The 15,004-nt window shown below is 43.3% G+C and overlaps 1 protein-coding gene across 7 annotated transcripts in view; it reads right to left on the minus strand.

Annotated features, from left to right (window-relative positions):
* Nucleotides 1-15,004, minus strand: part of LOC8024678 (1-phosphatidylinositol 4,5-bisphosphate phosphodiesterase gamma-1) — a 33,350-nt gene that overhangs the window by 7,143 nt on the left and 11,203 nt on the right. For 2 of the 7 annotated variants that reach the window (XR_005798730.2, XR_003917800.4), the window contains exons 12-32: nucleotides 14,862-14,944; nucleotides 14,567-14,624; nucleotides 14,408-14,478; nucleotides 12,827-12,949; nucleotides 12,462-12,631; nucleotides 9,487-9,687; nucleotides 9,251-9,373; nucleotides 8,991-9,168; nucleotides 8,228-8,503; nucleotides 7,536-7,602; nucleotides 6,790-6,947; nucleotides 6,497-6,593; nucleotides 6,292-6,379; nucleotides 5,951-6,075; nucleotides 5,746-5,791; nucleotides 5,405-5,507; nucleotides 4,502-4,616; nucleotides 3,972-4,130; nucleotides 2,816-2,904; nucleotides 876-1,045; nucleotides 500-572 (exon numbers count right to left, since the gene is read on the minus strand). Coding sequence is in view for 3 of the 7 variants with exons in the window: in XM_029975124.4 (XP_029830984.1) it covers nucleotides 876-1,045; nucleotides 2,816-2,904; nucleotides 3,972-4,130; nucleotides 4,502-4,616; nucleotides 5,405-5,507; nucleotides 5,746-5,791; nucleotides 5,951-6,075; nucleotides 6,292-6,379; nucleotides 6,497-6,593; nucleotides 6,790-6,947; nucleotides 7,536-7,602; nucleotides 8,228-8,503; nucleotides 8,991-9,168; nucleotides 9,251-9,373; nucleotides 9,487-9,687; nucleotides 12,462-12,631; nucleotides 12,827-12,949; nucleotides 14,408-14,478; nucleotides 14,567-14,624; nucleotides 14,862-14,944 (2,500 nt within the window). In the remaining 4 variants the exon portion in view is untranslated. The other 5 variants (XR_003917799.4, XR_003917798.4, XM_029975124.4 and 2 more) reach the window with 3 other exon arrangements.

Consider the following 15,004-nt stretch of genomic DNA (forward strand, 5'->3'; position numbering starts at 1 on the left):
GACGTGGTGGCATGGCATAGGTCCACGTTACAGCGTCCGCGCAAGTTGCTATGAAAACTGCCGCGCGATGTCCGTTCTCATCGCTCGTGTGTCCCCGCTTAATAGTCCACATTAGACAATTTCTTGGACTGATAAACAAACTTAATTTTGTTTTGAGTTATCATGTGCTGCCTAGCAGTCCACGATAAACAACATTTTTGAGGGATGAATAAACTTATGTCATACATTTCACAAATGTTTCTTGTGTGGCATACCTGCTTATGATCAGTAGGCTTATGTAAAGAAAATCACCAAATATCCACTTTTTATGTGTAGCCATTCATATGGCAAATCATAATTTTATCTTGCATCATATTCAGATGAATTTCTGATAATTTAAACATAATGTGTGGCTTCCTGGAGTTTGAATTATTGAGAGTCTACTGTATCAGCTAATGCACGCAATGCAGCGAAGCACCGCTAAAGCTTGCCTGATAGTGCACACTTACGAGTAACTAACCCGTTGCAATGTCACCAGGGGGCCCATTTGTATGTTTTTAGTTCCCTTTCTTCTTCACCACTGTTTGCTGTTTCTGAAGTAAATCACCGTGATTTTGGGTTTAGAAACGTCAACTGGCCACAAATTTGCGTTCATTTTGATTTCTTTTTAGAAACCCTTTCAGCTTCCAAACTTCTATGCAAGGCTCCTATGCAAAGAACACACATGAGCAGAAATGGACACTGTTACTTTCAGCTTTCGAACCTCAACACAAGGCTGGACTTTTCAAACAAAGAACAAACACGAGCAGAATTGGGCACTCCACTCCGAGCACCAAAACTATCCTTAGACAAGGCGGAGCGGGGCCACCGCTGGGCCGCTGTCCGTGCAGACAGACCTGCGCTCCTCGTGCTTTGTGCGGAGCTGTTCCTGAGTGGTTGAGAGCTGCTGGCGCAGGGCCTGGGCCTGCTGCAAGTCGCCTCGACGCTCGCTCTCCTCGAGCGCACGCCCAAGTTCCCGGCTTTCATCCCGCAGTCGCTGGATGCACACGTACGCTTCATCTTCCTCCTGGAGTCCATGGCAAGGGCGTGGTTAATGGTACCTCCGACTACACTGGAGACAACTCGCTTATATGTTTGCAGCGGGGGAACGGGAGGAGCACAGATATTCAGACAGAGCACGACACTGACTGGAAACAAAGGCGGCGTCAATGCAAGCACTCCTGAAAAGGCCCCTGAAAAGTTATTGTACACTCCACTCTTCTAATGCATTCAAAATTCACACACACACATTGGGATTAGCAGGATTCCGTATTATGCAAGCTGCGGAATATTTTGCCATTTTAAAAACTTATCATCATCAAGCCTCGCGGATGTATGCTAGTGTGGTGCTTGCGCATCTGGCTTATGCATCGTCTTGCTTAATGGCATTAGACAGGCAACAGGCTCAGACTAATGACTTCCTGTGTCTTTTGATATTTGTGTTTGGCACGTATATTTTTTTATTCAGATCCGATATAGCTGAACTTAAAAGAATTTATACGGTTGACAAAGGTAAACACTAATAAATGCAGAACTTTCAATTTAAAAAAAATCAGAAAATAAGGAATCCTAGTTGCCTCATACATATGCATCAACATGGTTTGATTATAGGTTTCCCTATGATCAGACAAACATGACAAGTTGTCACTTAGTGCATGCTACAATATGTTTTGCGCACCCAGCGCAATAAACTTATAGAGCCACGAAAATATGTAAAAGTGACAAGCTAAAAGACTAAAAGCTTATAATAATAAAAATTCTGAAAATAGGGAAGGGGGGCTAAAAAATTACTTTGAAACAAGAAATGAATCCTTGAGTCTTCCTTCTTGCTATGCAACAAACTGCCTCATCACTTAAGCAATAAAAAAAAAAGCTTTTAGCCTTTCCACTTTGGTGAAGAAGGAAGACCAGCGAAGCTGTACTATGGAGAGAATGAAGTAATGGCTGGCCGCAAGTCGCCAAGCCAGAGTGGAAAGGCTGGAAAGGTTGCGCCATCTATGAGCGACGGCGACAAGCGGACAACCGGCAAACACAACACTCTGGACAGCTACCGCAATCTATGAGCGACGGCGACAACGGGAGTTTTGTGTCGACATTTCTTTGCGGGGGACACGATCCTGCGGAAACTAGCCGTTAACAGCTCCGCTGCCAAAAAAATGTCATATTTCTTTCAATCAAAAAAGGACCCTATACACAGTAATGATGTCACATAAACACTTCTCTGAACATTATGTTTCATACAGCATTTGCAATGACTACTGTAAGATCCTCAGAGATGCCTCACCCGTGAAAGACAGCCCACCCCTATTTTTGGCTTGATTTGTTTTATTCATTTAAACACCGAAAGATAGCCCACTCTTAGTAATAGTAGTGTTAGGATCGATGATGACCTCGGCGTAAATGCGGCTAGTTCGCTATGGTGGGATAAAAGCAAACATTTATGACTGAGAAGTACAGTCATCTTTGCTTCGTTGCCCCTTGCCACCCTAACAAGCTTGGAATGGACACAATCTAAAAATAGCTATTTTTTTTTAAACCTCCCTTGATTGTACACCGAAAGTTAGCCCACTCCATATTTTCAGCCGATTCGCTCTTGAATTTAGGTGGGCTATCTCTCGGGATTATACGGTAGAGTATGGTGTACAGTCTGCTAAAATTGACAGGCTGAACAACCGCCCTATTGTGATTTAAATTCAGTCTAGATGTGGAGCATAAAAGGTACAGTCGATAGTTCCTACATATATTGGTTTTTATGTACCTCTGCATTCAAACAAACAATAGCACCTAAAAAACTTACCCTCGTAGCATACACTTCCAGATGAATAAGTAAAGATGCAAGCTCCAGTTCTTCACTGTATTCATTCTTGAGTGGCACACTGCGATATCCTTAGAAAGAAAAAAAAGAAACATGGCGCAATCAAACTTTGAGCATTGTGAATGCCCAAGTTTTAAATTAAAACCAGCACTCCGTACGGATAAAAGCGCTAAATCATATAAAAAAGAGCAAGTTCATCTGCTTCTTGCACAGAGGGTCCCGATGCCACAGAGCTGCGCTCCGACTGGAAGAATATAGTGGGTAGACACAATGACTGAACTTCCCAGTGCTGAGCACTGATTCGAGAGATCCGAGTGGGTAGACAGAAAGCAAGGCAAAGTTTGTCCGCTACTTGCACAGAGATTGTTATGGCGTCGGTGCTGAATCACAGAGCTCCAACGTTAACTGCGAGTCATAGCAGCGGGTACAGCCACAATCCATACGAAGTTTAAACACACAATCGTCGACTGCTTCGGGGAGCATCATGGAACGCCAATCATGGCAGTTTCCACGCCTTGCCCATGCTTGGTTCACAAAACACACGCATACCACCATGGCCACCACTTCACGACATTGCCAGTATGAAGCAGTTGACGATCTCGTCTTAATTTTCATGTGGATTGCGACTGTACGTTGCTTTGACGACTAACAACTAGCAGACAAGCCACAACGAACGACCAAATCACGCCAGAGATGTTGCGTGCTATGTCTGCTACACACCAAAGAAAACGGAGGCAGTGTTCCAAAATTTGCTCGATCTCACTCTAGGGTAACGGTTCTGTACCTCGGCATGAAGAAACGTGCCTGCATCCAGCGTTACTCTATCTGTGCTGTAATGTGACATGACCCGCCAGAGTATCTCCGATCCATTCGAGTAAGATTCGGAACACAGTGTGTCTGCTGGAGCAGAGCTTCGTCGCACATGTGATCATTCCCTCTCACATCTTCGCATCTCCTCCTCTCATGCACAGAGGGAAGCATTTTGGTCAAAATGCACACCGTGTGGATCCTTTTTGCCAACAAAAACGAGCTTATATCCCATGGGTGGCCCATCCACATTACGGCACACTTGAGATCGACCTGCCCAGCGAAAGATCAATCAACAGCTACAGTAAAGACTAGAAAACATGACAGTTACCAGTCCTGAGGCAGCTCACAGGATAGGTGACCTGGCCGAGGAAATTGGGGTCACCAAACATGTCCTCGTCCTGAACAACAAAACGGAGAAGGGCCACGCTGGGATTGCAGACATCAAACATGAATGCCTCATTCCAGATCGGGTTCAGACCATTGTCCGCTGAAATCAAACCCACGCCATTTGTACAGAGTGCACCACATTCAAAGTGTTATACCTACTGCATTAAACATCTGGCAGCTGATAAGTTCCTAAGCAATAAGGCATATCACCACCACAGTTATTAAGGCTTTACTGGCATAAAATGCCGACTACGTAATTTGGTTTTACATTCGGAGCATGTAGTTAGAGCATACACCATACCCTCTCATGCAGCAGAAGCGTGAATATGGCCATGGCTGTTCTAGCTGGTTTGAAATGTAGTAAAACGGAGTAGGCTAATATTGAAGCATCGCGGACTACTTCTTCACAGCAACGTGCTACCTCTGGGTGCAAGTATGGGCTAAAGAATGAATTCTAAAGAAACAACTTACGAATGGTCCCCGTCTTGTATTTGCTGCAGTCAAAGTCTGCTCCAACAATCTCAATCTCCACAAAAGGACTAACAATCCCACGCCCAGACTTCATGAGATGGCGAGCAGCTATCACCTGGAACATTCCGATGCAATGCAGCCATGTCACAGAGAAAGAAGTTAGCTGAGAACTAATGTTTAAAGTTACATCTGACGTAATGCTAGACAGTACATTCACTTTAATGTGATTTGTTCAGTTTTCTTTTGCACTAATATTTATTGGTTTAAAATCTGGAGAGAGCAAAGCCCACAAAGCAGTGAAATATTTGAAGAATTAATAGCTCGCAAAAACTACCTACAAACTTCCACATAAATAAACACCAGAAAATTTTAGATATAGCTAAAAGGATATGCAATAACTAGACTGCTTAATAATCTAATTGATATATGTAAATGAGAGAGCAAATGACAAAGTATTGAACAGAATATGAGAAAAGCATGTCTGCTCTCAAGGTGAAAATTCGGAACACTGCACTGAGCTATAACGTTTTAATCCGAGATTTTTTTTCATCGAAGGAAGGCACCAAGAAACTCCAAAGGCAGAACGATTATTAAAAGCATAAGTGAAAAACAGTCAATAAATTGTTATGAAAAAATGTAACACTGCAAAACGTAACACCAGTGAAAGACAAACACAGCACTGCGAAACCGACAGTTCCAGCCCTGTGGGATTAACTTGTCAGAAGTGATTTTAATTTTCATGCTATTCCTGTCATCAAGATACGAATCTTGGGACATGAACACCTCCTCTCAACAGTCCCGGTAAAAGTTAACATTATTGCCCAAGCAGACTGTTCCAGGAGTTTTTAACTAAGCTACATTAGGGATACATTTCTTACAATATCAACGGTGATAATGCGTTACCTTGATGGCCAGTGTGACTGGGTGCACAGACTTCAAGCTGGTCCGATCGTATGGATCATAGCCATCTTCGTGCATGAACTCAGGACGGAGGACATAGCCAGACCTAAATGAAAAGGAATTCAGGACCTTGCGACTTTCACAAATGCAATGTATGAACAGCACAGCAAAGCATAACGCAAGTCTGACATATACTTCCTCTTCACAAGGATAAGTCTGAGCATGAGAAACACACGCTGCATACTCCTTTATTCCTGCCGAACCTGCATTCCCTGAAACAATGCCTACGAACAATACCGACAGTTGCATTCACCCAAACGACCAATATGTGAGCTTTACATTACCTTCCGTTCTGCAGGAACCTGCCTTGGTTCAACTGCATTGGTCGATCTGCAAACGAGGTGACGCAGTCACAATCAGTGCCCATCACAGCTGCCACTCGAACCTTAAGAGTATTCCACTACAGTCCTTTCAAAGTTGGGTTGCTCCAAAAACTGAATTTAACTCGGTGGCAGATTCATCAGTGAGCTCGATCAGCAAGCCAAATACCTGGAGTCTGGTAATTCAGAGCCACCATCTGGCAGCCACAGTTCCACAGGTGGACAGGGTCATAGTTGGAGGAATCAATGCGACTGCCCTTGGGGTACACACGGCTGAACTGAAGTCGGTGGTATGTGCCAAGCAGTCAAGGACCTCAAGAGGCTCGTGTAAATAAAAAAATTATCCCAAGGCCCACCATGCCGTTCAGAGGTTACACACAAACATAACTAAATCGCCACTATATGGAGAAAAAACAAACAAAAAAAACTAGACCACGTTGATGCACTTATGTGACATACCTGAAACAGGGCAGACAGGGAGAAGAAACAAGACAATCGTAAAAAGGATATTTGAGGAAGAAAGAGCAATGCTGAGGACTTATCCATTTCTCAACCTTCGTTTCTGGGAACGACGACATCTCCGTGAAATTCCCGATTCCTGTTTGCAAACAGACAAAGAGGGCAGTGAGCCGCAGCATTCGAGAGACACAAAAATCTGCAAGCCCGAGGCCGAGCAATTTGTGCGACGACTCTGCGGGGCGGCACGGCTACTCACTCTCGGGACAGAACTGCACAGATCTGCAGTAGATGATGAGGTTGGATAATTCCTTAGCAAGCCTCAAGCTCCGTTCCATTTCCCTTCTCTGCTGGATCTGTGATGGTGAGGGGTGTAAGCACAACCGAGTCGAACTTGGATCTCTCCTTCTGCGTACTTAAAAGGGGTCGCATTCTTTGTCCCCTTTTATTAGAACGTCCAGGCTTCCGGCTCGACTCGGAGTCGAGCCGGATGCACGGTTCGAGACACTTATCGGCGAGACATCCCGAGGCGAGCGTGGGGGAGGTACCCACCATGTCGTTGGCCGACTGGGCAGTTTCCCGGATCTTGAGGACCCAGTCGTGCATCTCTTCCCTGGACAGTGCTGCAATCTCGATGGGCACCAGCTGCGTGGGCGACACGATGCGGAACACCCATTCCCGTCCTCGACCCGGCCAGCTCTGCAGGATGTCTGCAAGGGGTTCCCAGATTCGACAAGGAGTATTACCTCGAGGAACCACCTTTTCTTGGCTATTGCAAAAAAACACCATGTTTACCGCACGCGTCGTGAAAATTCTACGGGTTATGAAATATGATCTCGACACGGTTGCGTATAGGTATGGCTAACGATAGAACGGCAGCAATTCAAGATAGGCAGAAGAGAGTAAGCCTCACTAATGTTTTTGTGGCAGTTGCGAAAGACGTACGGTTTCGATAGGCAACGAGGCAAGTGGGCAGACACCTCAAAGGATGCAGACACCTCAAAAAAACAAAGTTGGTTAGGTACAACTAAGGACAAAAATAGTAATTAAGGAAATGTTCAGCAACAGCCTGCAAACAATTGCACGTACGAGTTATTAATTAAAAGAATTATAAGTTTTTCGGAGGAGAAAACACAAAGGAGGTTATAAGCAGGATAGAAGGTGGCATTTATAACATTTTTTTATAGTTTTACTGTCCGACAGTAACACAATCTCTACCCAACCGAATACCTCATTTATAGTTTTGGCCAAGTTTGGGTGGCAACTTTCCTCATCTGCGCGTCTCTGAAAGGACTTACCGACGGTGCAGCCTGCAATGTCAATGCTGCCCTTCTGCAGGGTTCCTAGTGGCATCGCTTCCCCAGACTGCAAATGAACGGCATGGGAGTAGGTGGCATCAAATTCAACACAACCGGGTTTCTCAATATACTACCATACATTTATAAAAAGCACCTTCCTCAAAGATTTCTCCTCCGTAAACAACAGTTGTTTTTTTTTCGAGGAAAGGACAGCAAGGGAGCTGTAAACTCAGAAAAAATAGAATTTAAACAAGTCAAAACATAGAAACTAGAACAAAAGAAAAGAAAGGTTGGAAGGAAATAAAAAAAGGATCATACTCATAATTTCCCACGAGTTACATCACAGACAATAATTTGATATTCAATTAATCGTTAATTTATGCGTGGTTTCACAATGTATTAATTTTCAAAAGTAGCTTCATTTTCATTAATTTTCAAAAAAAAAAAGCTGTTCCCTTCGAACTTCACAATATTATTGCACGAATGGACAACCTCAAATGTCACGGCCTCTAATATCAAGTGGTTGAATTCCCACTTGACTGTAGTGCATTGCAACTTGCCAGCAAAGCAGCTAGTGCTTGCTTCCCAATGAAACAGGAGAAACCCACCAGCCACATAGCAGAGTTAAGAAAAAACACCACAGGCAAAGTGGAGCCAAACAAGAGGACCGGGAAGATCGGTGTACGGCTCACCCCATCCTCCGAGGCATCCTGCGTGTCGAGGACCTCGACAAAGTTGGCCGGGAACCAGTGGTGGCGCTTGCCACCGTAGTTGCCCCGCCACCAGCCCCCATCCTGGCGCACCACGTGCGTGATGATGGCGTGCTTGCAGAATGACAGTTCGTCCTCTCGTTGAGCCCGATAGTCATACAGGGCCTTCACCGTCATCTGGGAGGCCCCCGAAAAGCTGTCCGGGTCCATGTAGGTCCCCGCGGGTCCCCCAGCATGCGGGGGACTCTCCTCGGGCTCCTGTTACAAAATGAAACGCCACAATGGTGCCTACATCAGCGCAGAATTGGATCAACTAGCACTGCCGTGGCAGTTGTCGTACGCACCGCTTACAACAGCAAACTTTTTCCTTAATGAATTTCATTTACTGCACATGGACGTCCTTTAGCACACGGGAAACTCACAATGATACACTGAAATGGCACGTTTTGGATGTAGCAAAAATTTTCCGTCCCAGATCCTGACAAACCTCAGGGTCCTCTCAAAAGCCTCGAAAACAGTCCCTTGAAATATACTAGAGAGCTATCTCAAGGGTCTCGATGACTGGCACAAATCATAAGGCAAGAGATGTAGACCCCTACAAGCTATTATGATGTAGTTGCAAGTCAAATGAAACACAAACACCTATGAAGGGATGCTGTAACGTTTGCATACCTCATCGGCACAATGTTGTAGTGTGCACATACTAATTTAAATTTGGTGTCATATTTTAACAGGGGCTACATACGGTTCCAATGCGCCGGATGACATCTTCATTGACGGGGTACTTGAGCTTGACCTTGCGGTACAAAGGATGCTTCTCATAATAGCTGACCAGCTCAACCAGGCTCTCAAACTGGGCCGTGCCAATCAGGAACAGGCGACCCTCCTGCTTGATGCGGCAGTGCTTGATCTTGTTCTCGGCCCTGAGAACATCATTGTCTCCATTTTCCACTTGGTTTCCAACATGGGCATTGCTATGAAAAATAAAAAAATTGACCAAGGTACCTGAAGGATATGGCAAAGCAGCTGTCTTCTTTTTCGCTCGGACGCACCAAGAAGGTGCCATCATATTTCACCCGCTTGAGGAGCTCTTCCGATTGGGTTCTCGTCATGTTAGCATGATACCACCTAGTCAACGAAAGAAAAACCTGATTATTGCTGTAGGAACCCTAAAAGTCCAGAAATATCAGAAACATAGAGGGCAGTAAAGTGAGAAGTGAAAAGAGCAAAGCTGAACGCACTCCTTGCCCTCGTGCTTGTTAGGCTGAGGTACTGGTTCGTTGAGGTACATGTAGAACTCCTGGCTGCGTAGTGGATGTGTCTGGTAGTGACTGATCAGATTGTACAGTGTGTCAAAAGCCACAGTGTCAATTAGGTAGTACTTGGTCTGACCCCGCTCCTGTTTCGACTTGATCCGGCAGTGATTCACTTTGCCCTGGCGCCTGCAGTCAGAAAGCAACTGTTCATACGCAATTTTATGGCTGCTCAGCTACATACACTCGCAAACACTAAATCTACTACGTGGCAAAGTAAAAGTCGTTCAAATTGTTCTTTGACAACTTACATGCAACATGCAAAAAAATGCACCAATATAAAAATGAAGCTAGGGATTATAGGTGCTGTGATTCAAATTGAGAGGCCAAAAATAGACTAGACAACACCTGGTGGAAGTGACTGCTACTACAGACTAGTACTGACGGCTGACACCAAAGACCGGTATTCCGTGGTACAATCCTAAAGAATAGTCATATGTGAATAGTGGTTTTGTTTGAATATTTCTAACCGAATATCAAAGTTTCCTCAAGCCTTTCACTACTGCTGCATCATGCCTAAACGAAAACTCAGCTAAACTCATGAAAGTTATTGCCAAGTTTCACTTATCCATTTATAAGCTAATTTTAATCTAACTATATGGACTGTGACATTAGAAAGCTTGATGTCTTGGGATGGCAAGCAAGTAAACGACGGATTTCACATAAAATTAAGGGGAGACACTGCTCTTTGAGGCAGAAATATGCTAAGAAAACACATCTTTGAAATTGTGTTTCTTAAAGATTGGCAGACACTTATCTTGTCCTGAAGGATTTTCTTTAAATAAATCTCTCTCATCTTGATATATTCTCTTGGAAACAAAGTAAAATGAATCTGAGGATGTTTTTTTTTATATTATTTCTGAGTGAACTATTTATGCCCTTTACTATTATATGGAAGCCATATCTCCACTTGCACATATCTAGCCTTCATATTTTTTTCTTTCTCTGGTAGGTGTATGTGTGACATGTGCAATAAGGGGTACAAATATATTAAATAGGGTATCAGGCTTTTCTTAGGTGCCTTTTAGGCATCCTGCAACAAATCATTTTGAAACTGAAAAGTTCAAAAATGTCCTAAAAAGCTTATAAAGCATCCTAGAGCTTTCATTTATACCTTATTGGATTCCAGATACCTTTTAGTTCACTGATATATGTTTATTTTTTTTATTTTAGTAATTCAATTTGTCTTAATCCTTCCTATAATCTTTGCAAATGAAATTTTCAATATTAACAAAACTAATTAGGTTACATCAAAACCAAGTACATACTTGTAGTCAGATTGTAATTGGAAATAAGCTATGTAAATTTCATTTGAATTGAATCACACGTTATATAAAAAAGCTCTAGAAGCAGTGTTGCTCCTTAAACCTATGCGGAGAGCAAGTCGTCTGCTTCTTGAGCAGGAGTAGCGGTGACACCAGAACGACGAGGAGCTCCGATTGGCTTTGATTAAAATAATAGTGGGTAGACCTCAATGCTAGATGCCTTGAGGTCTACCCACTATTCTTTTCTTTTAATCAGCCAATAAGAGCTCAGCATTTTGGCATCATCGCAACTCCTGTGCAAGAAGCAAAGAAACTTCCGCTCTGCACAGAGATGTGCAGCTATGCCTAAATGAGTCGATTTAAAAATCTAGCTAAATGCAAATATTCTTTCTTCAATCTCAAATTTGAAAAGAAAAAAAAAAAAATCATGAATGATGAGTGCAGGTTGTCAGGGCATCTCTGCTTAACATGTACTCTTTTGCATAATAGCCACAGTTTAGTTTTGAAAGTTTTACTGCAATGTACAGGGTGTCCCCAAAAAAATATTTCCAGGGTTTTTTTTACCTCCAAAAGAAACAATGCATCACCGAACACTCATTTTCCGTCCAAATGTAGCCCTAGCAGTCTGAACCAGCGGTCAAAATTTCAGAATTAACCAGTATCTTATTCAAAAGTTATAACCGATTTTGTGAAATTTTCATTGAGAAAATGGCGGCCGATGGATTTCTTACAATACATGGAGTCATATAGCGCCGGTTACCGAAAACGGGTACAAATGGGCCCCATTTTCCCATTAAATTTTTCAGAAAATCATCTACACCTTTTGACTGAGATAACAACGGTTGCTACACCAGGGGTCTCTGAAATTTATGGCTGAGGGGCCGGACTACTTACTATAGTTGTGAAACTTTGGCATCTGGTCTGGACCGCTAGGATTAGTTTGGGTAGAGAATGAGCGTTCCGTCAAGCACAATTTCTTTCTGTAGTAAAAAAAAAATGTAAACCTTTCTTCGGGGACACCCTGACCCTGTAGATATCAACAATCCCAAAGTTTGTTTATTTTTAACCCCTTAACCTTTTTCATTTTTGGAAAATTTCTGACCCTCAACTGCTCAATTGTTGTCTTCAAGATTATATTTGTTGCCTTCAAAATCAAGTTTCTAGCCACAAACAGAACTGAACTTTTTTTTTTAGTGTTGCTATTGATGGCAGAGCCTCAAACTAAAACATGAGCAAGTCTAATTCCTCCAAAGCAGTTGAGTGCGTGAACTGGGGAAAGCAGACAAGCTATACTCGTCCTGAACAGTTTGGGGACGGCTCCACATTCATGAGGTAGGCTCGTCCAAAACGGTTAAGGGGATAAATACACCAGGCGTGCGCATGCACCATCTAGCTCTGAGAATGTTCTTTCCTCTCAAGCATGCAATTTCAATATTCATACTTTTCCAACTGTCGATCGCGACGGGTTACGCCTTTAAGTACCGACCTCATCAACACTTTAAAAAATATGAATATGGCAGTTCATCTCGAAGCGAATATTGAATAGTAATGTATTGTTCGAAACTACTACCTACTCGAAATTTCGAATATTTGCATAACAGGTAACACTAATCAAAAACAGCTTCAAGCACAACTCACCAAAACGAAAGGGAGTAGTCGCCCACAAAGGTGTCACTCTCCCGCACCAGGAAGGTGCCATCCCCGAGGTGAGAGTGCTGCTGCAGCAGTTCTTGGGCCTTGAGTCTGCCCCCGGCCAACTTTCCATGGAACCACTTCTCCCCGAAGTGAAGCTCCTCATTCGGCACGCCCTGCCAAAGACAAAAAGCTGGCTGCTGCACATAACATACTCAAGCTATTTAACTCCAAGGGTCTCGTTGCGAGGAAGTAATTTCCAATTTAAAGGTAACGAGTTTGAGAACAACGTACAAAACATCTTCCAACTAAAACAGAGCTTCGGTAACTCCCTCACTGCTGTGCTTTGAGGAAGTGGCCCAGTGCAGTACCTCACGCTGCTGCTGTAGCCCAGTGCCGTCACCTTCGCCCTCGTCCTCTTCATCCTGGGCTTGTTGCTCCTCCGCATAGTACATCCGGTTCTGAGTCAGCATGAAGAAGTGGGCCCGCCACTCCTGTCGAGAGAACAGGATCAACTGAACTACCCTCCACGTTCCCAGAGAAAATGCTGACTGTGACATGGATGCAAGCAACAGAGATCTTCAGTAGCTAAATGTTAGAGCAGCCTGCTTGTGATAGCATGGCCATTCCCATATGTTCCGAGTGCTCCATTCAAATTTTTGTGCCGAAAAAATCATTGGCATGTATCGAATTCCTGTAATCTAGAGGCAACCTTCAGACCAATGTTTTGTCGCAGTTTTGCATAATTGATTTAGTTCTCGTTGCTGTACAGAAAAAACAATATACAGAAGAGAACACCACAAACAGAATACTTTTTTTTTTAACATGCCACTTGTTTGTTATGTTATACCTAGTTTTTTGTCGCCCTAGCACAGTGGCGATGGGAAGAGAAACTCTTCAAGAAAATAATGTAGCAAAACAGGCAATTTATGCGGCCAATTTGTGACTGCAGCTGTATTTTATCTTTAGTACTTATTTACCAAGGTACAGGCGACTTGCGTTAATTCGACCCTGTTCGAAGGTCCTGGTAAAAGCCCATACATTTCTATAGAAAAAGAAACTCGTTATTTCAATCTTGAAATATAAAATATTAGTTAATTCGACCTAGAGAGAACCGGCAATGGGCAAGTCACAAGCACGATTGGCCATGCGTGACACACAAAAACTGTCCTTTTCTTTACGAATTATGCAGTGGGCAAGTTACAAGCGCCATCTTCCGCGCCCAACAGCGAAAAAACCAGTTTTCAAATTTTGAAGCACGACGAGTGAACATGTTGAGACACGGGACATGGCGGGTTTCAACACAAAACAACCATTACAACACCGCTGCTCCGCAGCGGTGTTGCAATGGTTGCCGGCGGTGGCGGCGCCGATACACACAACCATTGAAACACCACTGCGGAGCAGCGAGCACCACTCCGCAGCAGCGTTGCAATGGCAAGGGCACCAGCGGTGGCGGCGCCGGCCGACGGTCACCGCTGCTGACACCACACCGAATACGCGAAGGACATACAGAGCCGCTGACACCACGATGCGGCAATGTGCAATGGTTCATCGGAAAAAGTTAGTCCACCTATTCTAAAGCGCTGGGTATTACGAATTTCGCACGCATCTTTTAATTCGACTTTCGGACAATTCGACCCATTTCCGCATGTCCCGTCAAGGTCGAATTAAAAGAAGTCGACTGTAAAAACTACACCTAAGGAGTGTGAAACACAAGGAACGAAAGTGCCGAAACAATACAAACTAAGGTCATTACCTGTCATTACAAATCAGCAAATTTATTTACAACAATTTCTCTGAAAAAATATTAGATACTCATCTGATGGCCCAAAGAAAGTGTCCCATTAAAGTGTTCCAAAAGGTAGCAGAAAAGAAGCCTCTTTTACCCAAAACAGCCCATAAGATTGGCAGGTTCTAGCAGGACTTCCAAAAGACAAAGTCAAACTTACTTTGTCGACCGGATCTTCAAGGAAGAGGATTCCATTTTTGACAGCATTGCTGACATCGGTCTCCTGACCTCCTGTACAGGTATTGAAAATGAAAAGCATTGTAAATACTGTTCATGAAAAAAAAAAAAAAAAAACAAGAGAAAAAGGAAAAGAGTTTACCTTCATCACTCCTGGTGACGATCACCTTTTCATCTGTTCCCTCTGGGAGCTTCTTATGCTGCAAGTAAAAGTGTTCATAAAAGAAATATTCCAGTGGTGCTACCAGAATATCTTGCATTATAAAGGAAAAGACTATAATAAAAGTATTTATTCTTAGCAGATTTATAATAAACACAAGAAAAACAATACATTAGGTGTGTGGTATATATATACAGAAGCTAATTTCAGCAAATGTCAAACAAGAATCAAGGAATGTTGGCCTTGGCAAGGCTGAGAGATGAAAGGGTCATCCTACCTTGATGATAATCTTTCGTTTCAGTTGCTCCGGTGATGGCATCCTAGTGCCGTCTCGTTCAATAGGTTGTGTCAAAAGCATTTCTGAAGCACAAAAAAAAAAAATATTTGAGCAATGAGGACACTTTATTATAAGGATTGAGA

Source organism: Ixodes scapularis, unplaced genomic scaffold (genome assembly GCF_016920785.2).
Source record: "Ixodes scapularis isolate PalLabHiFi unplaced genomic scaffold, ASM1692078v2 PGA_scaffold9__187_contigs__length_104089568, whole genome shotgun sequence".
NCBI lineage: Eukaryota > Metazoa > Arthropoda > Arachnida > Ixodida > Ixodidae > Ixodes > Ixodes scapularis.